This window comes from Halyomorpha halys, unplaced genomic scaffold (assembly GCF_000696795.3).
Source record: "Halyomorpha halys isolate HHAL.00 unplaced genomic scaffold, Hhal_1.1 Scaffold375.1, whole genome shotgun sequence".
In the NCBI taxonomy this organism is placed as follows: Eukaryota; Metazoa; Arthropoda; class Insecta; order Hemiptera; family Pentatomidae; genus Halyomorpha; species Halyomorpha halys.
This window is the reverse complement of record NW_027105275.1, coordinates 252,929-275,066: the sequence shown is the minus strand read 5'-3', so window position 1 is coordinate 275,066 and position 22,138 is coordinate 252,929. Positions and strand designations below refer to the sequence as shown.

General features: G+C 30.5%; 1 protein-coding gene across 4 annotated transcripts in view; it reads left to right on the top strand.

Annotated features, from left to right (window-relative positions):
• Window positions 1-999: 999 nt before the first annotated feature.
• Window positions 1,000-22,138, top strand: part of AdSS (adenylosuccinate synthetase) — a 24,765-nt gene continuing 3,626 nt past the window's right edge. The window contains exons 1-8 of one of the 4 annotated variants that reach the window (XM_014422539.2): window positions 1,000-1,017; window positions 1,487-1,626; window positions 5,069-5,171; window positions 9,863-9,993; window positions 12,798-12,946; window positions 13,736-13,941; window positions 18,208-18,362; window positions 19,590-19,714. In XM_014422539.2, the coding sequence (XP_014278025.1) occupies window positions 1,495-1,626; window positions 5,069-5,171; window positions 9,863-9,993; window positions 12,798-12,946; window positions 13,736-13,941; window positions 18,208-18,362; window positions 19,590-19,714 (1,001 nt within the window). In that variant the 5' untranslated portion in view covers window positions 1,000-1,017; window positions 1,487-1,494. Of the gene's footprint in view, window positions 1,018-1,119; window positions 1,401-1,486; window positions 1,627-5,068; window positions 5,172-9,862; window positions 9,994-12,797; window positions 12,947-13,735; window positions 13,942-17,031; window positions 17,384-18,207; window positions 18,363-19,589; window positions 19,715-22,138 lie in introns of those variants that run through there. The other 3 variants (XM_014422538.3, XM_014422540.3, XM_014422537.2) reach the window with 3 other exon arrangements.

Below are 22,138 nucleotides of genomic sequence, written 5' to 3'. Positions count from 1 at the left end.
CCCACGTTGCAGGGCTTCGTCAGGACTATTTTGACGGCAGTAAAAAAAAATAGTCAAAATAGCCCTGACGAAGCCCTGCAATGTGGGGCGAAACGTTGGCTCAATAAAATAGTATAATTCTACTATTTGAGTTTTTTTGACCGCACCCGGACCATATTCCTTTCATCTTTACACACGGTCAATCAATAATCTTCCATTACTATTTTTTTGTTCTTTTTTGACCGCACCCGGACCATATTCCTTTCATCTTTACACACGGTCAATCAATAATCTTCTAATACATAATTTAAGATTGAAATATCACTGATTTGCTTGAAACATCTCACAATGTGCCATAAATAGGTTGTTGATTGTGGCGCACATATTGTACTGTAGACTGGGGTTACAATGTGACAATTCTAATAGCTTTTAACTATTACCATTTTGTTGATCTAATTTATATTTATGTCCATCGTAGCAAATGCTACATAAGGCTAACTCTTGTAGTCGATGCTCCATATGGGATCTTACCTATTTATTGCCAAATACGTTTTAATATTGGTTACATGTTTTTTAAATTGATTTATATCGTTATACACACAGTGTATGACTTTTTAAATCGTTATTTTAAAAAAAATTTGGTATGCTTTTATCTCTGATTGCACCACCAGACGTCGAAACTCCATGATTCTAATAGCCGTATGTTTATTTGCAGAATTTTTTATGTTTTCAAAAGGGTCTTGGTCTGTTTTCATTTTATTAAATAAGTAAATGACTGGTTAAAGGCCAATAACTTTACTCTATTCCATTTAAAATTAAAAATCGTTTTTCGCTTTATTTGAAATAGTTGTTTGACGCACAGAACCAATATATTTGCTATCAGTTAAAATTTTTGTAATATTTTTTTTTTTTATATTCAATATATTTTATGCACCAATTACATCATTTTATGTCAAACGATGTTTTTTCCCTAAAGCTCTTGAATATATATAATTCGTTTTTTGTTTTTTCGGAGATAATTCTCAAGTTATCTTTTGGGTGAGTAATTTTACTATCAGATTAAATGATTTTAAAAAAAACTAGCCATGAAGTCGTTTATTAGTAATCTAATAGAGACAATCCACCATCATTTAGATTAATATTTCATCATATTTGAAAGTAAAATAGTGCTTTTCAGGTCCATGACGTCACAGATGTTAAAACAGCGTAGTGTTTTGGCTTATAGATAGAACTCTACCGGCCATTTTGTTGATTATAGTTTCCTTATTAGTTCTTATAGGTATAATCTTATATTTTAAGAATCTGTAATGTTGGGTTATTACATTCTTATTTTTGTATCTAACAAGTTTTTGTAAGATATATTTTTGCTGGTTTCTGCTTTTATTTCTGTTTTTTCTATCTCTGCATTTGTTAATACAGAAGTAAGGTTAAAACAGTCTTATGCTTTTTGAATACTCTGTGATCTGGTCTTGGATTGCTTTTTTATCGTATTTACATTTGTTTAAAGATTTCAATATGAATGGTGAAGCGAAAGTAACTAACCCTAATAAAGTTACTGTTGTTCTTGGAGCACAATGGGGAGATGAAGGAAAAGGTAAAGTTGTAGATATGCTTGCTATAACTGTGGATTTGGTCTGTCGTTGCCAGGTAAGCAATAATTTATTATTTATGCTATGTACATGATTAGATATATGTACTAATGTTATGTTTTAACTATAATTCAAGGTTATACATGACTATCATTAATTGTTTAGTGTTAGAAACTACGTTTTATGATGTAATTTACATAATCGGATTAAGGCGTAAAGATATTAGGAAATAGATGTGATGTTTAATTTTGTACCAGTGGTCATGAGAAAAATGCTTTTATTGAAAACTCACATTAATTAATCTGGCTTGGGTCCTGATTGTATTACCCTGTTTACAATATCTTTAGCTAAATTATACATTGTTGTCAAGGACTTTCATTGTGGCTTATGCAGTAAAACATGAATATTATGAATGAGAAAAATGTAAGACCTTATGTACCTTAATTAACTCTTTAGAGTGTGTATTTGAAATCCTAACCTGCAATAGGACAGGTAGTCCCTTTTTCATCTTTCTGTAGGTCTGTTGTATGTAGTCACATTATTTTTCTACCTTTTTATAGAACTAAAGATTTACCTATCACTAGTTTATTATGTTGTGCAATTGTAATCTTATTTATTTATATATAAATTGATTATATCATGAAAAATTAATCAGTCCTGAAAATCAAATCAAATTGTTTAATAAATATTCCCAAGTCATCTTATTGTTTAATATAATCTTCACTATTCTTATCAATGCTTCAATTGGATCACACCTGTTGACTGCCGTCCACTATATTCTTTCTAGATATAAATAAATCATCCAATGGATCCTGTTCAGTTGAGGTCGGAGCTTAATTTGCATGAATACTTTAATATGGTATTCGATTATTACCAACACCATTGGTTGATTTATTTTTTGTTTTGTCTAACAAGAGGAGCCAACCCCCATGGAATCACTGATTGCTTTGAAACTTATTTTGGTAATGCTAGGTGGAAAAATTTTGGACAGACGTCCGAGGGTTCTTGGCAATATGTCCTAGGAGCGGAGAAGTATAATATTTTACATAGTTTAAGAAATTTGTTATCTTATATGCAGCTTTTTCTCTAAATATATTTGATGGTTATTATAAACCAATGGTTTTTGGTATAGAAAAAGAACAGGAGATTGTTGATTGTATTAATTGAGCTTACACATATTAAAAATTACAATAATCGAAAGTCTCTTTCAGTTCAGTAGATCAAAAAAATTTTATAATTTTAGAAATTTTTTATGTAATCGTATGCCTCCTATGCTTTACATGTATTCAATGGTTATTGTAGACCAATCTATTGGTTTTTAGTATAGAATTAGAACCAGATAATATACCATTTGGTTTTTTTAATGTTGAATAACAAAAAAGTATTATCATTTGAATGGAATGAGTTAAAATGCACACTAAATCACAAAAATTGCTTCTTACATAGTAGCTCAAAATATTTTTTTCAGAAGAAGTTATTCAAATTTGTTGTTAGATTTCTCAAAATCCCTTAAATACAAATTTTCATAAACATCAGTAAATATTTTACCTGGCCCACATTGTGTCAGTCAGTCTGAATTGTTACAGTAATGTTTCCATAGCTGCTGTTTCTGTCAAATATATGTTGTTTGAAGTTCAATTGGCAATATTATTTTGTTATTTTACATCCAAAAACAAATTGAATGGTATATTATTACCCCTACATGCCCAAATCATAGCACAGTATAAAAGTAATTCAGCCCTAGCAAAGTTGAATTAAATATTTCGTTTTTATTAATGGAAAAAAAAGCTGATATTCGTTTTTCACACATCAGAAAACCCTTTAAAATGAATTTTGATTGTAATCGAAAAATACAATTTTTTTACTCAAAATTTTAGACCATGTAACAACACTCAATGGTATAAACTGTACTTTTGCTAACAAATTAAAACCGGAGATGTAAAATAAAATGTTTGAGAAACTTTTCTTGATTTGAAACTGCTTTTTCTCTCTTATAAAAGCATTATATCTCAAATATATTCATATTGGTTGGAAGAGCGGAAATTCAGCTTTCCAACAGTTTTAGTTATGTTGTATTTAGATAGCATTGTGTAGGGTTATGAATTTGTTTCGTGAACAAGGGACATCGATCAACAAGCCAGTAGCCAGAACCCTCAGACATGTCTCTAATATTTTTCAACCTACAATCACCAAAAATTGAAATCAGCGATCCTATGTGCATAGCCTCATCTTGTAAGTAAGTAAAATTATTCTAATATTGCTCGACCAATAAATGAAGGAAGCTTCTCCTCTTTTTTTTGTTTACCTCACTAAATGCCGTACTATTAAAGCTAATATAAATCATACTATTTGGGAGTGTAATATAGAATATCAACTTAACAAATAGTAACTTTTTTCTATGTTATCTGTTTTGTGGTATATTGTAAAAGAAAGTTCTATCTTTTCTTAGTGATAATCAGCCCCCTTTTGAGAGATTGATTTGATTGTGTTTTATTTGCTATAAGTTGTTAAAAAAAAAGTTGGTAGCGATTGGTTCTAAAAATCATGTTGACTACAGATATATAGAAAGTACTTTTAACAAAATATAGGCTTCAAAATTATGAGACTATTGGATTAATAACCTTTTATTCGAAGTTATGTAGAATGTAAACATTTATTTAATAGCTATTAAATCCTTTAATCCATCATACTAATAGAAATTGGATGAATAGCTTAAAAACATGGAGTGATTATTCTTTATTATGAGAAATTTCTTAATCAACCCATTTGTTTTGTAATTATCCATCTTTTAAAATCCTGCCAGAATTTTTCTTGAACCTCCTTGTGGCAGCCCTGGTTTGCTCCCTATGGTAAATAAGCAGTTTGTAGACAGGTGTTACAAATTCAAGATAATACTTTTCCCATACTTCTGCTATCGTGATTATATTATTAACTTCTTAAAGGCTTACCATTCTTCAATTTCAAAGTGAGGAAATAATTACTCAATTCTTTTTTACCTAGTCTCTTCATTTTCAAAAGTATCTTTAGGGGTTGTATTTAAGCATTACTATGACAAAGTCATGATTCATATTAATAAGGATGTTCTCTCCGTTATTCCAGGTTTAACCAGATCTTATCTGACCTGTAAATTTAATCCTCTTATGATTAGTTCGGTACATTTTTGTGATCCTTATCCTTTTATGACGCTTAATTAAACACACCTATTAAAGTTTTGCATGCTGTTAAAGGAGGCAAAACAGGGTTATAATATTTATTTGTAATTTATTAAGTTGGGCTACTGTAATTAATGATTTAAAAATGATAAACCATGTATCACTGAGTTTGTTATTATTAGTTTAATATAGAATTTAATCTACTTATTCCTCAGTTATAAGTTCATTGGTATGTCTTCTAAAGTTTATTACAAGATTTTATAAATATTTTTTAAGTAACGGCCCATTTAATTGCAATATTGCATCTTAGATTATGAAATAATGATTTTACCTTCTCTTTTTTTACAGGGAGGTAATAATGCTGGACATACAGTCGTTGTTGAACACCAGGAATATGATTTTCATTTATTGCCAAGTGGAATTATAAATCCAAAATGCAAATCAATAATTGGTATGTTTATTTTGGTTATCATCCATTTACCTTAGTTCAATTAGGTAAATATTTAAATATAAAATTATAGACCTTTCTTCATTTTTAAATAAACAGATATTAAAATTTTAAATGTGGTTTTAGAATAATTCATTGAGTACTATTAAATATTTTTATGAATATAATTTATAAATCTTTAATTTAAGTTGAGGTGTAGATAGTTGACTGTAGATAAAGAAGTGGAGAAGATGGTTGGGGGTGCAGTCAGTAAAAAAAAACACAAATATATTATAAATTATTTATTCGTACCGATGTTTCGACCTGGGCCGTTTCATAATGAAAACTAATAGTATTAGTTCATAGTACAAGTGTAGAAACTAGTGTGTTAATAATAATAATACTTATTTTTTTCATGATAGGGATGACTATTAGTGATATTACAGGAATTAAAAAATACTAAAGTGCAAGTTATTATTGTAGAAGTCTGTGTAATTGAATTAAGATAAATCTACAAGACTAATAGTGTTAGTTTGTACTTTATTATGAAACAGGGCCTTGATTTTCAGGTCTTCGTCAGGGCTATATAACAAAAGAGATAACAACCATCAATCAGGGAGAAATAAAACTAAATAATGGACTAATAAATTTGGAAATATACGTAACAAAGAATTGAAAATATAAAATAGTTGATTAATAACCATGGAATGAGATAGTAGTAGATTGTTAACAATATAAGATGAAATATAATATTAAATAGGTAAGACTTACCTATTTACTTCTTACCTATATAATGTTATATATCATCTTATATTGTTATCAATCTACTACTATCTAATTCCATGGTTATTAATCAACTATTTTATATTTTCAATTCATTTTTATGTATATTTCCAAATTTTTTAGTCTAAAAAATATTTTTTTTCTCTGAATCATGGTCGTTATCTCTTTTTGTTTTATAGCCCTGATTAAGACCTGAAAGTCAGGTCGAAACGTCGGTATGAATAAATAATTTATGTTTATTTGTGTTTTTTTTTTCTGACTGCCCCCCTGCCCATCTCCACTAATTTAATTTAAGTTCTTAAGGCAGGTTTACAGATTTGGAATTTTCTTTTTAAGGCAGTTTAGTAATCAAAACTCACATGGTTTATACCATTTCTTTACTCCTCGACTTGATTCGATAAGACTTCCTTACTTTCAGCCAGGTATTACCTAGTCAGCAGTTAACTACTGGTATCAATAGTGATGTATTACAACTGTAGATTTTTTTACCTTGTTGCTCTATCTAAATTTGCAAATCAGTATGAGTTAATGCAATGCTAAAACAAAGGTTTATATAAAGAAATATAAAAAAGTTACTATATTATAAAAACTTACTTAAAACAGTTGATTAATGATTTTTATCCGGAAAAAAATAATCTTTTACCAACATACATAATACTCTGTTGATTATTAAATGAATAATTCTAAAATTAAAACATATGGTTATGATTATCATATGGTTAGTAACCAGCTTATTCTTCTTTTGGTCGATGGCTCTTTTTGTTAGTAGGAAAAGACTAAGAAAAAATTAGGTACTATGGAAGAGATTCGCTTGTTAACGTTTCTTCTTATATCTTGCTTTATAAATACATTTGGAAATGATTTTGTTCACTGACTTATTAACTTGATCAATTCCCTTTTTTTGTATATATTACAGTAAATTTGTTGAGCAACATTTTCATTTCATATTCCTTTGTCAGTTGGTTAATTAATTTATCAAAGTCATATGCATTTTGTTTAATAAAAACTAAAATATTTACTAAAATGATCCACAAGCAAGTGCATGTATTTCTTTGTTAAGCAGTTACTACTAAAAACCCCCCAATGATATCTGTTGACATGAATTTGAAAGGGTTATTTTACAGGACCTAATTTTGATAACTGACCAATTTTTTATTTTATTTTTTTATTCATTGCTATTTACAACTGTACATTCATATACATACATACAGTAATTTGATTATAGTTTATGAGAAGAGAAGCTAGTTAGGGGGTGCAGTGAGCAGGAAAGAAAAACACAAACAAAAGATTATTTATTCGGGGAGTTATAGGCAGATATTTTGACTAAAACTCATTTTAGTTTATAATTGAGTGATACAGGCGTGTAGAGAAACTACTCATCGGTAGCACTCTAATGATGCATTTACATTAGCAGGTCTTGTGGCCATCTTCTATTCAGACGCCTCAGAAGATTGTTTGGAATTGAAGAGGAAGCAAGGTTCGAAACTAGTGGGTTTGGGTGGTTAGGGAGTTTATAGTGGAAGGAATGGTATCTGGTTCAGGCTAGATCGGTTACATATGAAACATTAAGGTCTTAATGTATGATTTTATTTGTGACATAGTAAGGAACATTGAGGATTTTGGATTATAAGGGTTGGATACAAGAGGAATTCAAAGGTTTAGTGGAACCCCTAAGTTCAACTCTGTATGTCCAGATAGGCCTTATAATTGTTATTTAGATCAGTCTTTTGTTATGAATTGGAAGTTTAGACCATTTGTCTAGCAAGTGCTGTAATAGTCGAAATTGACGTGCAGTTTCCTGTTTTTTCAGTCTTGTGTGAGGATTCCAGGTTAGTCGTTTATCCAGATGTAGTCCAACGTAGCAGATCTGTTCTACAGGGGTAAGAGTGACATTATTAAAGGATATTGTTGGGCAGTCAGTAGGTTTACGGCAAAGGATAAAGGTGATTTGATGGGATTTGTTGAGATTTATTTTGATTTTATGGTACCATTCTTTGAGAGTTGTGATATGGGATTAGAGAGTTTGAGATGCAATTAAAGGATTATTATTAACTGCAAGCAAACATATGTTATCAGCGTAAGTGGTGAGGATAGTGCTAGGATTGGTTGGAATGTAAGCTGTATAGACAATGTAGAGGATGGAACCGAAGATACTACCTTGTGGAACACCAGTGGACTGATAGAAGAGGGATGAATAGAAACCATTGTGGTTTACTTTGAATAGTCTATGAGTGAGAAAGGAACGGATAATGAGAAAGTATGTTGGAGGTAGGATTTACAGAGTTTGTAAAGCAGTCCTGGGTGCCAGATTCGATCCAAAGCCTGTTCTACATCGTAAAAGACTCCCTCACAGTACATTCTGCGCTCCAAAGAAGACGAGACAATGTCCACCACATGATGACATTGCTGGATAGTGGATTGAGATGTTCGGAATCCTAAGTGGTGATCTAGGATTAGAATCAAGGATGGGTTATAGGTGTTTCAAAATGAGTTTTTGGAGGATTTTTCCCATGATAGGGGACCAATATCAAAATATTCTGTTTGTGAACAGCCTACCTCAAAAAGGAAAAGTCATACGGAACTAAAATTACATATTGAAGGCCTGGGTAGGGTGAATAACTGAATAACAGCTGAATTCGCCTGATCTCAATCAATTGTACAAGGCTTTGTTTTATTTTGTTAAACTGTCATATTTTTTGCAGGAACGAAGCTGATATTCATTATTTCTAACTCAAGAAACTCTGAAAAACAAATTTTTGTAGCCAAAGAATAATAAATTTCTGTTCTAAATTTATGCCCTCTAGGGGGGTGAGTGAAAGTCGTTTAATGTGTGTACTGCACCAGATTTTTAAAATTATAATAAAGTCTTAAATTCTCTGCTATGCTAGTGCTTCCATAACCATTCCATAAGAAATATAAATTCTTTTCTTATCATTGAAAAGTTTAAAACTGACATACCCTCTGTGAATCGTATGAATGATTGGTTTCAAAATTGTACTGGAAACGTCGGAGCTTGGCCATTAACTAGTCAATGCCACAGGCTGGATTTGAACCGGCACCGCTAATAGATCTCAGAATGGTAAGACTGCGCCCAACCATTTAGCTACGGATGGCCTGTGTGAAAGGTTTAATCTTTTTCCAGTTTTTATGTCTCAAATTATTCAGACCCACGTGTTCTCACCAAAAGTTTGTGACCCACCTAAAACATCCGTTCATGTATGGCCTAGCTATGAAGTCTCAGTGATTAGTTCAGGGTTAATATAATACTTTCACCTAACATAAATATCAGTTTTCTCTTTAATGTTGCTATACTATATTTATTATTTTTTCTTGAATGTCACCATTCAAATTTTTCATGGTGATGTTTCAATTAATCTTGTGTATTGTTGTGCTCAATAAAACAATCTTAATAGAAGTTGTGTATCAATTGTGAGATTTAAATAACATGAAGTAGGAAATGTGGTGAAAATTTTTCCTTGCCTTGAGTGGCACAATCTTTAAGCAATCTTGGTGGATCACTTTCTTGATTAGGGACATGATATTGATCTAGTTTTACCACGAAAACTTTTGGGGGACACTATGTATTATTATGACATGTAACGTTGTGTACATATGATGTAATAGATAGTTTTAGAATTATTTATATATAACAGCTGTTAACCCAGATGAGAGTGAAAAGTTTTTTCATCTTCCTGTAAAATTTAGTTTAACTGACTTAGTGTTTTTAATTTTCATGGTTTAATTATTGTTTACTGTTAAGTATTAAAGAAAATGTCTAAATTCAATTATTCTTAATACGAATTTATCAACTGGTTGAAAAACAGTACCAGTCTGCTACTATTATTTATTTGAATGCTATTTATTAAAATAAAAAATATTTATTTTAATTTGATCTTACATGTTTATATATTAATTCTTTTTTCTTTTTTTAGGAAATGGTGTTGTTGTACATTTACCTGATTTATTCGATGAATTAGAAAAGAATGAAAGTAAAGGTTTAGTTGGTTGGCGTGATCGATTGCTAATATCAGATAGAGCCCATTTGGTTTTTGATTTTCACCAGGTAATAATTTTTTTATTATTTATTTATTTTTTTTCCCGCCTGGTTATTTTTGACATACAGAGGGTTATCAAGAGGTATCCAACCTGTTCTAAGCATGTTGAGAGAGTCAAGTTTTTATTCCATAGGGCTGCCACAAAATAAAAGTCAGCCACCCCAGGCTGGATTCGAACTGATGCCGTTGCACTTACGAGGTTGGTTAGGTGATGCCCCAACTCCCTTGGCTAAAAATGGTCCTTATTTATTTATTTTTTATATTTGATTAAAACCTTATTAATTTAGAGCTATCTCTATGTGTGCTTGTTCCTGAGTTTTATTTTAAATAATTATTTATAATTTTAATATATCCTATTTTAGTTTTCTTCAAAATTCTAATTACTCCTTATCATGTTTGAAAAATAATTCATTTTCTTAGATCTTTTTAATCCTAAAATGAAAATTGGTCAACTATAAGGTATGCTTTCACTTGTATTGCCTACCATCTTCTCACTTGATACTACAGCCCAATATGGATCTTAGATTTTATCAAGGGTTCTGGTCCTGTGCCATTGTTCTCCAGTTACTCATTCCCAACATCCTATACCACACTGTCTTCCCATATGAGTTTTGATCGGCCTCAACCTCTAACTCGGTGGAGATTTCCTTCTAGGATTCTTTAGGGGTATTATCCATATTCATCCAGGCAACGTATCAGCTCAGCAAAGACTTCCTGTCTTTATAAGCTTGATACTACTAGCTTCCCCAAATAACTCGTATTTTTCCTTCTCCAGTGATCACTAACATTGATAGGACCAGATATTCATCGAAGGCTCTTTCTCTCAAAAATGAGGATTGATTTCATTTGATTGCCTACCACAGGAGCTGGAATTTATTACAACCACCACTTTTAACTGCTATATTTTGTTTTTCTTTGAAACTGGTCACTGTGATGGTAACTCTTCTTGCACCTAACCTATACTAGTTTAAAGCATTATAAATCACAATTTTAGGCTTAAATTAATGATTTTCATTTGTATCACCAAGCTAAAAATACACACAGAGGTGGAGTAGCGTGATTGTTTAATTTATGCAGTCATTTTATCTAGTATTTTAAGTTCAGTAAGGTTAAAGAATCTTTATGAAATGTTAATTATTGATTTGCTAAGGAATCCTTTTTTTTTTTTTTTTTTTATTTAGGGAATAAAAAATGTGAAAAATTTTATAATTCAATTTCATTAGTTATATTATTCACTAGAAGTGTTTTGGCAAAATATAAACACAAGGCTCATGGATTTAAAAGAGCGTCCAGAGATTAAAAAATTGTTCACAGTATAGTTAAAAGTTGTATATAAAAAGATCTATTTTTTAGGTCCCTTGAAAAGAGACCTATAGACATATTCACGTTGAAATGACTTCTTGCAGTATTTTCAATTGTAAATATCAGTCTATGTAATAAAAAGAATATGATAATATCATTTTAAGAATTGAATGCATGTTTTTAATTTAAAATTATTACTATGGGCAGCAAAAGATGTTATTTATATGACCATTTGAGTTATAAATATCATATATCAATAATGAAACTGCAACGAATAATTTTTTTATATTCATATAATTTGCAAATATTGCTGTAATTTAAAAAAAAAATATTTTTCAATGTTTAAACTTAATTATTTATTTGAGTTAAAATTTAGTTAAATTTGTATCCATTTTTTATTTAACCCTTAATTTGGTTAGGGAAAAGGTTTTTGTTTATGGTATTCTGTAAGGTCTAGATTAGCTAATTTTAGAATTATTGGTGTTGGTACATTTTTGGCTGAGATATGGAACATGTATCTTGTAGGACACATTGCCAAATAAACTGATCTAGGATTGACAGTGGGTATAATGGGAAGAAACACATAAATTAAAGCATTAAAAAGTTTTATTTAGAATCTTTATTAATTCTAATCACACAAACTAAAAAGTTTTATATCTTTCTTCTATAAAATATTTTTTTTATTTTACCAATCAATTTTTCATCAAACACCAAACTAGCACACAAATACACAAACAGTAAGTAGTAAAATGAAAAGAAAACTTGGAATAATATAAATCGTTCTCCCATCAAGTTTTTTTAATTTGTTAACTTCATCATGGCTTTCCATTGTATTGTCAAAATATTTGTCTTTGCTTAAAAATACTTTTATATTGATGGAATAAAAAAAAAAAAAATAAGATTTAGAGAATTGTTACCATTTCATGTAGGTTTTTGTATAGAAAAAAGATACTATTTATATAAAACAATCACTCAATATGAAATTATTTCTTTTGACTTTTATTGGCAAGAAATATGGACCCCAATTTTAATTAGTCCTCTCACAGATAGAGCAAGAAATATCTTACTTGTTTTCTTAAACCGTTCCTCCTTTTCTATCCTGATAAAGCCCTTAAGTGTATTGTTTTGTTTTCTAATGTCTCCAGGAGACGTTAAAAAACAAAACACAGGAGTCTTATCTATATGGTTGATATCAGGATATCAACCCAACAAAATCAAAATAATCTGTAGGGATATTTTTATATCAATCTTACTAATAGAATCCTTTCCACTTGTAATATAGAAGTGTTTATCTTTGTAAAGGTATATTATTTGTTTACTTTTATATCTCATTATACATTCAATATAATTTATTTATTGATGAGATTATTCATACATCCTATAAAAATAAATTAGTTCAGAACATAATTTAATACAAATAAATATCATTATGAATCCCTCAGACCTATCTGTTGTATTGCGGTTATATGTGTAAATAACCTTAAAATTTATGAAATTTTATATTTTGTAGAAAGTTGATGGACTTCAAGAATTAGAAAAAGGCAGAAAGTCACTTGGCACTACAAAGAAAGGCATCGGTCCAGCTTATTCATCCAAAGCAAATAGAAATGGATTGAGGATAGCTGATTTGCTGGGAAATTTTGATTTGTTTAAAGAAAAGTGAGTATAAGAACTGTTAAGAGCGAATGTTTATTTTTCTTTAATTTTAGTAAATTTTATCTTTGAGATTCTTGAAGTTTTCTTGATAAATTTTGAACCTTTAAATACCTAATTTTCAATTTTCATCTTAGAATATATTATTAAGAAAAGTTTTTGGTTTTAATGAGCTCCACCAAAAATATTTAATAAATTATATTTGTTTCAAATTAAGAAATACTACATTGATATTAATCCTTCTTTTTTATAAATATTCATTGTATCCTGTCCATTTATGTATTCATATGGCTTCTGCTGGATTATTTATGCTGACACCATGATGTTATAAATTTTTATTGCGAATTAAGAGCTATATACATTGCATTTCAGAATAGTGACTGCAATCTCTTTGATTTATGGGAGAATAATTTAGGCAAATGAATAAAAGGAAACTCTAATCAAGAAATAGAAATCTTATTCCATGCTAAATCAAAACCAATTAAGTCATAACATCAACAATTGAGAAATACGTGAAAGAAAAAATTTAATCCCATCATTTTGTCTTTGTCTTCCATAACCATTTAGGATAGCTGAATAATATAATTAAATGGTTTCATAATTTCAATGAGTAGAATAATATGACATAATATGATCTATTATCTTAATAGCTGTATAATTAATTATGATTTAAAATATAATGATATATTTATGATTAATTATATTATTTTATTTTACTCAATTAAAATGCTTCAATTTTATTATTAATGAATAATTTTACAGAATTCAAACTTATGTTTTATTATTTACCTTAAGGTTCACGAGCTTAGCCAATACATACCAAAAACTCTTCGCAGATTTGACAATTGATGTTGATTTTGAACTTCAACGTTATAAAAATTATGCTGAACAAATCCGTCCATTAGTTGTTGAAACTGTTTCTTATCTGCATTCAGCATTAAGAGAAGGGAAGAAAGTATTAGTTGAAGGTGCTAATGCAGCAATGTTAGATATTGACTTTGGTAAGTTATTAATTTTTTTTTAAATAGATTAGTTGGGATCACATTTTGCTATAAAAAACTCAAATGATAGCTTTAGGTAAAACAAAATTAAATAAAACTGTGAGGAATCATGTATGGCTAATTGCACCACCTACCTACCATTCCTCCACTTGGCAGTATTAGTTTTAATTGGCCTAATTTTTTTCTCCCTTTTTTTCTTGTAAACTTTAAAATTAATAATTAGGACTCGGATTTGAAAGATTTTTATTTACCAATATTTAATACAAGATTTAAAATACAAAATCTTATATAATATTGTTTTTTTACTTTAAATGAAATATTGTTGTATTCAGGGTATATAAAATCTTTCAGCATTTTATTAAACTGATGAATTATTAATTATACTTTTATTCTAAATTAAATATGTATTTTGGATGAGGTATCTGAAATTCAGCTTGGAAATATTAGTCATTTCCAAGAAAACAGCACCTGTGATTTGCGTGAAGAAATCAGCAATTAATTGTATCTTTCTCCTTCTATTTGTAAGAAACAGGTTTCTTCTTTCTGTTTGTCAGTTTTTATCTTTTGTGCACGAGTGAATAATTTTTTGTATTGAATACTGTAGTTCTGATTCTCAGCTTGATAATGCTTAAAATGAGTTCATTGCTAAAATCTTTGCTAAAGAAAGTGATTGGTAAAGAAGAAATGACATTTACAGTATGTTGTTATATCTTCTTTAAAAAAATATATATATTTCTGTAAGTTTTTTAAATTTTAATAAAAATAAAAATTTGGGCATAAGGGGCTATAGTAGAGTTTATTCATAGAATTAAAAAAAAATATATTTTTCTGATAAAATTGAAAATGATGTTGAAATATGTATGAAACAGTTTACTTAACTCTGAAATAGAGAAGAATAAATATATACTTCTCAACCACTATTTTTAATTGTGAATTCTTGCAATCGGTTTTGAGAAAATAGTTAACTACTGATCTTATTTTGATGTACAGCTAGGGAGGTTTCTATATTTTCCATTCAATATTTCGGTGTTACCAGCATTTTGTTAATTCAATTGACTTTTTTGCTTATTGGCTTAGCTAGCTCATCTCAAACTGATACTGGTATAAGAAATATTGATACTTTTCATTTTTCATCCATTACAGTAGAAGTCCGATAATCCGGCATGTTCGGGACCGGCTCGGTGCCGGACTACCGAAAATTCCGGTCTATCGGGCGATAATTATAAGAACAATTAGGTCAATAATTAAACTACATATACTGTATGCAAATACATACAACAAGGTTGATTTTACATTTCATATAATGTATGTACTCGAACTGTATAATATATTTCACTTAGATTTAAAAAAGTCACGAATGTCTTTTTGTTTTCTTGACTTTTGGCATTTAGTATAAAATTTATTTCTAATGATATGGAAATCAATAGTTTCTGAAGCACTGTAGCTAGTACTAGCCTCAGCAAAAGAGATAAACTTATTTAGTGATTCTGCAGCTTCTGCCCAGCTGATTTTTTACTACAATTTTGATAATGTCCTCATCGGTTAGTTCTTGTTCAACAGGCTTATTCTCGTCGATTAGAAGTCACTCCTCAACCTCATCTTCAGGCAGGTTTTGCAAGGGATTGTCAGCACTTCTAACGATATCTTAAACTTTGGTCAGAGCGTCTTGATGGTTTTCTTCCTCATCAGTCTGTAGAGTTAGGTCAGATGCAGGGTTTGCAGCTGGCCAAAGTTTTCTCCACCATTTTTGGAGTGTTGTATTTTTTACCTGGTTCCAAGACAGTCCAATAGCATAGATGGCATCTTTTACTGTAAACTTTTTTTGATAATCAGTCACGTCACAGTCGGCATTTAACAGGCCTTGAATAAAAGACCTTCTATAAAAGCATTTAAAATTTTGAATAACCCCTTGGTCCATGGGTTGAATCAAAGATGTTACGTTTGGTGGGAACAGAGTTGCAACAATATTTCCAGAAACTAACTCATCTACTGGCAGGTGGGCTTTGCGATTGTCCAAAAGAAGGATGGCTTTAGTATCTTCTGGTAGACCTGATAAGCCATGATTTACTCAAACTTGTCTTTGTATTTTTCTTTAGAGTTTTGGTTTGCTGAAAGTGTTTCTCCAGTTACATCAAGTATCAAGTCTTCGAATTCCATGCCGAAACTTAAAGTTTCTGAGCCAACCATCAGAATAATTACATTCACTTTCAGCAACTCCTAAATCTTGGCCGAATTTCTTTGCCTATTGAACAATCATTGGCTCTGTTACCCTTAGAACGTACTGCACTAAACCATTTGAACAATACACTAGCTAGCTGTTCCAGTTTTGGTTTTTTTAGTGTTTGTCTAGAAGCCAATTTTTCAGTTGCTACCAATTGAGAAGCAAACTTCATTAGTTCATCTTTTTGTTTTTAAATGTCATAAATAGTCGATGAGCCAATATTAAACTCATTCATTAAAACATTTCTATTCTCGCCTTTTTCTAGCCGTTTGATGATTTCTAGTTTCTGATTGAGAGTCAGTGTTACGTGTTTTCGTTTCTCTCCTTTTGAACTCGAAGGCTTAGGTTTTGAAAACATGGTCACTGTACAGTTAGAACGAAAATCACGAGCGCTTCCGAATGATCCCGAACTACCCCAAAAACTTCCGAATAGCTCTCGAGCATTTTTATTTTCTTTAAAGACACACTTTTGGAGAAAACCAAAATTTTTACAATTTTCCGGAGCGATGCCGGACTATCGGGCATTCCGGACTGTTGGATGCCGGACTAATGGACTTCTAATGTACTTTCAAAGTATTGACAATTTTCATCTGATACTATTGGGTATCGATAGTTCAATTGAAGCATCGTATTGAAAGCAGTATTGATACTTTAACCTTATCTACAGCAGTATTCAGTAATACTAGAGATGAATTTCCTAATAATTTATAAATATTGTGTAGATAAATATTTAAATTTGGAGCTGTACTATACATCAATTTAGTTTGATATTTTTATTGTAAATTAAAAACGTAATTTACGTAACGTAATTAATAAATCAAATGTTTAAACAATGAACAATATTAAGATTTTTTTTTTTAATATTACAGATAAAAATGAAAAGACAATCCTCTTCTTGCAACAAAAGGAATCAAATCTTCATGTAAGAAACATGAATCTTGCAGCCTTGCAGGGAAAATTATTACTACAGATTTCCCATTTGGCTTTGGCAGCCTGGGCTGAGGCTTCTATTTTAGTCACCAATGTTTGGAATATTCAATTATGCAAGGCCTTTATCGGAGCTAATATTCCATTACACACCCTGAATTATGCATCATTAAAATTCTTCAGGAGGAAACTAGAGGAATGGCTTAACAATGCATTTCCTCTTCTCTTAACCACTGGAAGAGATTCAGAATGCATTGAGAAACTCCAATTTCTATTTGGATATCGTTGAAATGAGTAATGCTTTTGGGAGATATGTCTTTCATGTAGTTGTAGGGGTTGTGGTTACTGGCCAGCTTAGTAAACCTTACCTGATATTTTTTTTTTTTAAATTGAAACCGAACAGTTCCTATACCATCATTACAATGCAGGATGCCATTTGGGTTCATATAAAAATCTGAGTCTGATATATGAGAAAGATTGCTTCTGTTTCTCACCAATAGAGTAGCATATGTTTTACCATCTGTATTATCTGTGTTGCCCATACATTGCATAGACTCATCGACAATGTTTTTTATAGTTTACAACGTTTATCCATTGTTAATACTGAAGTATTTGCTCCAATATTTAATACATGGCTTAAAATCTTTTTTAGATTTAAAAATAATGTTTTATTATTTATAACTAAGTGAATACAGAGTTTCAGATCCGAGCCCTAGTAATATTATACTGTTAGTTATATGCTTGTGATAGATATATTTTTTAGCAACCTTGTTTAAATTATCTATTTTTTAAAATAATGAATTGTTACTCTTTCAACAAATGAATATTGAAGTCCTTCACACATTGTTGTATAATGAAGTCAGGCTTAACTATGTTTAACTTGTTTTCCTCAACCTCTTGCTTAAGAGGACTTGAGCAACAATTTATTTCTTCCTTGTTTTTTCATTTAACAAAAATTATGTTAAAATGTTTTCTAGCTCTATATCATTTTCTAAGAAATCTAAATACTGTTAATTAAACTGATGGAAGGATAATTATTATGATTTATGAAGTTTCTTTCTATTCATGTTGATTTTTGCTTGAGAAGAATTTACTCATTAAAGATTTTGTTATTGTAGGTACCTATCCATATGTGACTTCCTCGAATTGTAGCATAGGTGGTGTATGCACTGGATTAGGTTTACCTCCCTCTACAATTGGTGATGTTGTTGGAGTTGTTAAAGCATATACAACCCGTGTAGGAGATGGCCCTTTCCCTACTGAATTACATGATGTAAGATTATTTAATTTATGTTAACTTAATTTTTTTTTCATAGTTTTGAAATATATTTTTATTTGAATTTTCGTTTTCTCCTTTTCACAAATCAATAACAAATATTTAATACTCTTCTTTTTAATAAATTATTGAAATTATAGTAAAACCCTGTTCATCCAAAATAATGTTTCCAAGGCTATTCCAAATAAGAGATGGTAAGATCAGTTAATTAAAATACTCAATATTAATGGACTTTATTGAAGTAAACAATAAATTATGTTTAATAGATATTGTTAATTATTTCATTTTACCAGACTTATCTTATATTTTCATTTTATGTGGCAAGCCAAAACACTTTGTTGATAAGTGAGAAAAACTGAATAAATAATAATAAATAAATTAAATTCTTTGTTAAAGTACTTATGAAAAACAGAACCAAATGGAGCAAGGGCTTCTGTGACAAATTCCAATTTCTATTTTGAAAAGAACTCTAGAAATTTATTTTAATAAATTTGTACTATTTCGGATATGGGAGTGTTCTACTCTTATGCTAAAAAAAAATTGATTTATTATTTTTATTTTAGCTTGGACTGTTTAGAATTAATCAAATACAATTATAACTATTGATGGGAATATGATTTCACTACATTATCTGGTGGGGAACATCTTGTATCAGGGAAGGGGCTTACTGACTTTTCCATGGTTGAAGCCTCTATGTTTCCCAGTGTATTGGTTTGTCTTTATTATTCATTAAGAGAGGGAAAGAGGTAAGGAAGAGAAAACAATTTTTTTCATTCTGATAGCCTGATGGAGAACTAATTAAGAAATTTGATATGGGGGTACTCATATATTACTCCGTCAAACATATGTTCTATGTTATGTTATGTGGAGATAATAACCTATTCTATTATTACTATTTTAAATGGACCATAGCATTGAATTATTGCTCTCTCAAAGATGGGTTATTTACAAACAGAGATTTTTGTAGCTATGAAACTCTTACCATTAACATTGGAAATAAATGAAAGGAATTAAGCACTTGTGGCTGGATAACCTCATTCAAAAAGCCTAGCTTCCCCTCCCCCCATTACAAAAGGATTGTTTTAAACCCACCTCTCAGGTGGTGTTCCTGCTAATGGGTAAATCAACATTAATTAAATGTTAAATAGTAATATTTTGTACATCATTTTTTGAATTATGACTCATTGATGTTTGATTACTGGTCTAAGAAAAACATGTTTTCAGGGTATCGGAGATATCCTTTGTGAAAGAGGGCACGAGTATGGAGTTACCACTAAAAGGAAACGTCGTTGTGGCTGGTTAGACATTCCTGTTTTGCTATATACATCTATGGTCAATGGATATACCGCGTAAGTAGTAATGATGGAAATTCATTAGAACTTGCTTCAACTATAATTGATGTGTTGAAAGTTCCATTATATTAGAAATATTAATCTATCCATTTATTTTGAAGAATAATTAATTTAAATAAAGGTGCACAGCGCTTATTCATCCCTATTCCGTCAGTCTGCTGGTGTACCTCAGAGTAGTATCCTTGGTCCTATTCTTTATACAGTTTACACAGCTGACATTCCAACCCATCCTAACACAATCCTCACCACGTATGCCGATGACACATGTCTATTGTCAGTGAACAATGACCCTTACATTGTATCCCAAACCCTCCAATCCCACATCACCACCCTTGAAGAATGGTGCCAAAACTGGAGGATTAAAATAAATTCCAATAAATCCCACCAAATCACATTTACCCTTCGACGTAAACCCATGACCTCTTCCCCTACAATATCCTTTAATAATACCCCACTTATTCCTGTCGAACAGATCCGTTACTTAGGACTACATCTCAACAAACGACTTGGAATCCTCATACAAGACTAAAAAGACAAGAAACTGCTCGTAGATTCCGACTATTGCAACATTTACTGGACAAACGGTCTAAATTGCCAATCCATTACAAAAGACTGATCTACATGACTATTATAAGGCCTATCTGGACATACAGAGTTGAGCTTTGGGGCTCCACTAAACCATCAAATTCCTCACGAATCCAATCCTTACAGTCCAAAATCCTTCATAAAATCCTTAATGCTCCTTACTTTGTCACAAATCAAGTCATCCATCAGGACCTCAATGTTCCATATGTTGCCGATTTGGCCAGAACCAGATACCGTTCCTTCCATAATAAACTTCTCAACCACCCAAATCCACTTGTTTCTAACCTGGCTTCTCCTTCATTACTTAATAATCCTCCTAGGCGTCTGAAAAGAAGATGGGCTCGAGATCTTCTTCTCTAGAAATGTTATTGGAGTTCTATCAGTGGGTAGATTCTCCACATGTTTTTATCATGTTACTATGTCACCTACAGCAAATTTACTTGTTGTATATATGTGTATACAGTTGTAAATATCAATAAATAAATTATTTAAAAAAAAAAAAAAAATAAAGGTACACAATAGTGAAATTTTGTTTACATCAGTTATCACCTATTTCTGCTTCCCTATATTGTGTATATTAAAGTTCAATCACTGTTATCGTTTATAAATTACCAGTAAATTTATTTTATTTTTTCCACTAGAGCCCTATGCAGCCTGGAATCTTGTATTGTGAATTAAACACAATGAATCAACCATGAATTAAATGATTTTAATTATATAAAAGTTAATTTTTAGAAGTATATCCTACATTCTTTTATGAAATGACTTTAAACTGTATTTTATTTCTATCTGATTTAGCCCCTCCTTAGAGAAGAATGTGTTGATTCTGTATGGGTATTTTCTATGAATGCTTTTGTATTTTTTATGATAAATAAATTGCTGATAACACTAATGAGTCCTCTATTGCTTCTGGAGCATTTTTTATTCTTTTTTGCTTGAAATTAATGTTATATCATGATTTGTACGACGATGGTTATTCCTCAGTCTTGTTAATATTGATGTGTTTTTCCTGTTTAGCATTATATTAATATTGAAGAGCCATAGTCATAGGCTAATATTTTTTTAGATAATGAAGTGATCCTTGCCCTTTGATCCTGACTCCCAGGCTTATCTGTCTTGCCATTCACCGACCTGTTTTTGGTTGACTCAAGCAACAATTTTCTTTAAAAGTATCCCTAGTTTAGCTAACTTGTTATCCCATTCATTCCCTTAAAGACTGATGTGGCCACTGGACTCAGAAATTGTTTTTGGAATGATTGACCTCTTGTATCATGTTATTTATTAATTATGATGTAACATGTGCTCATGTTCTCTCTGGATATTTTTGAGGGTTTCATACAGAATTGAAATTTGTTAAAATTAAAATTTTTGTGTTTTTGTAAGACCTGTTACCTTATTTGAAAGCTTCAGTAATCATGTATACTTCTGTGTTGTAAATACTGAATTTTATTGGGAAGTTCATGGACATTTCTTACTTTGAGAAGGTGTTAGATGCAAGTGAAAAATTGTTTTTGTGTTTTGCTGTGTCCTTAAATATTTTGTGATGATTTTTTAGCTTTCCTGACAAAACTCTTAAGGTTCTTTGTTTTATAATTGTTACTTTATAATGTGGTTTAAAAAGGTTTGGATAAATTTAGTTTGGGATTGGTTTTGATAAAGATTTGTGTCTTTGGAATTGGGGTACATTGGTTGAGTGGTCCAGTAGAGGCAATAAGTGAATTAAATAAAGTCTTATATATAGGGAGATGGTCAGGGTTGCGGTCAAAAGAGAAACAAAAATAGTTTACAACTATTTATTTTCCAACGTTTCGCCCCACTTTGCAGGGCTTCATCAGG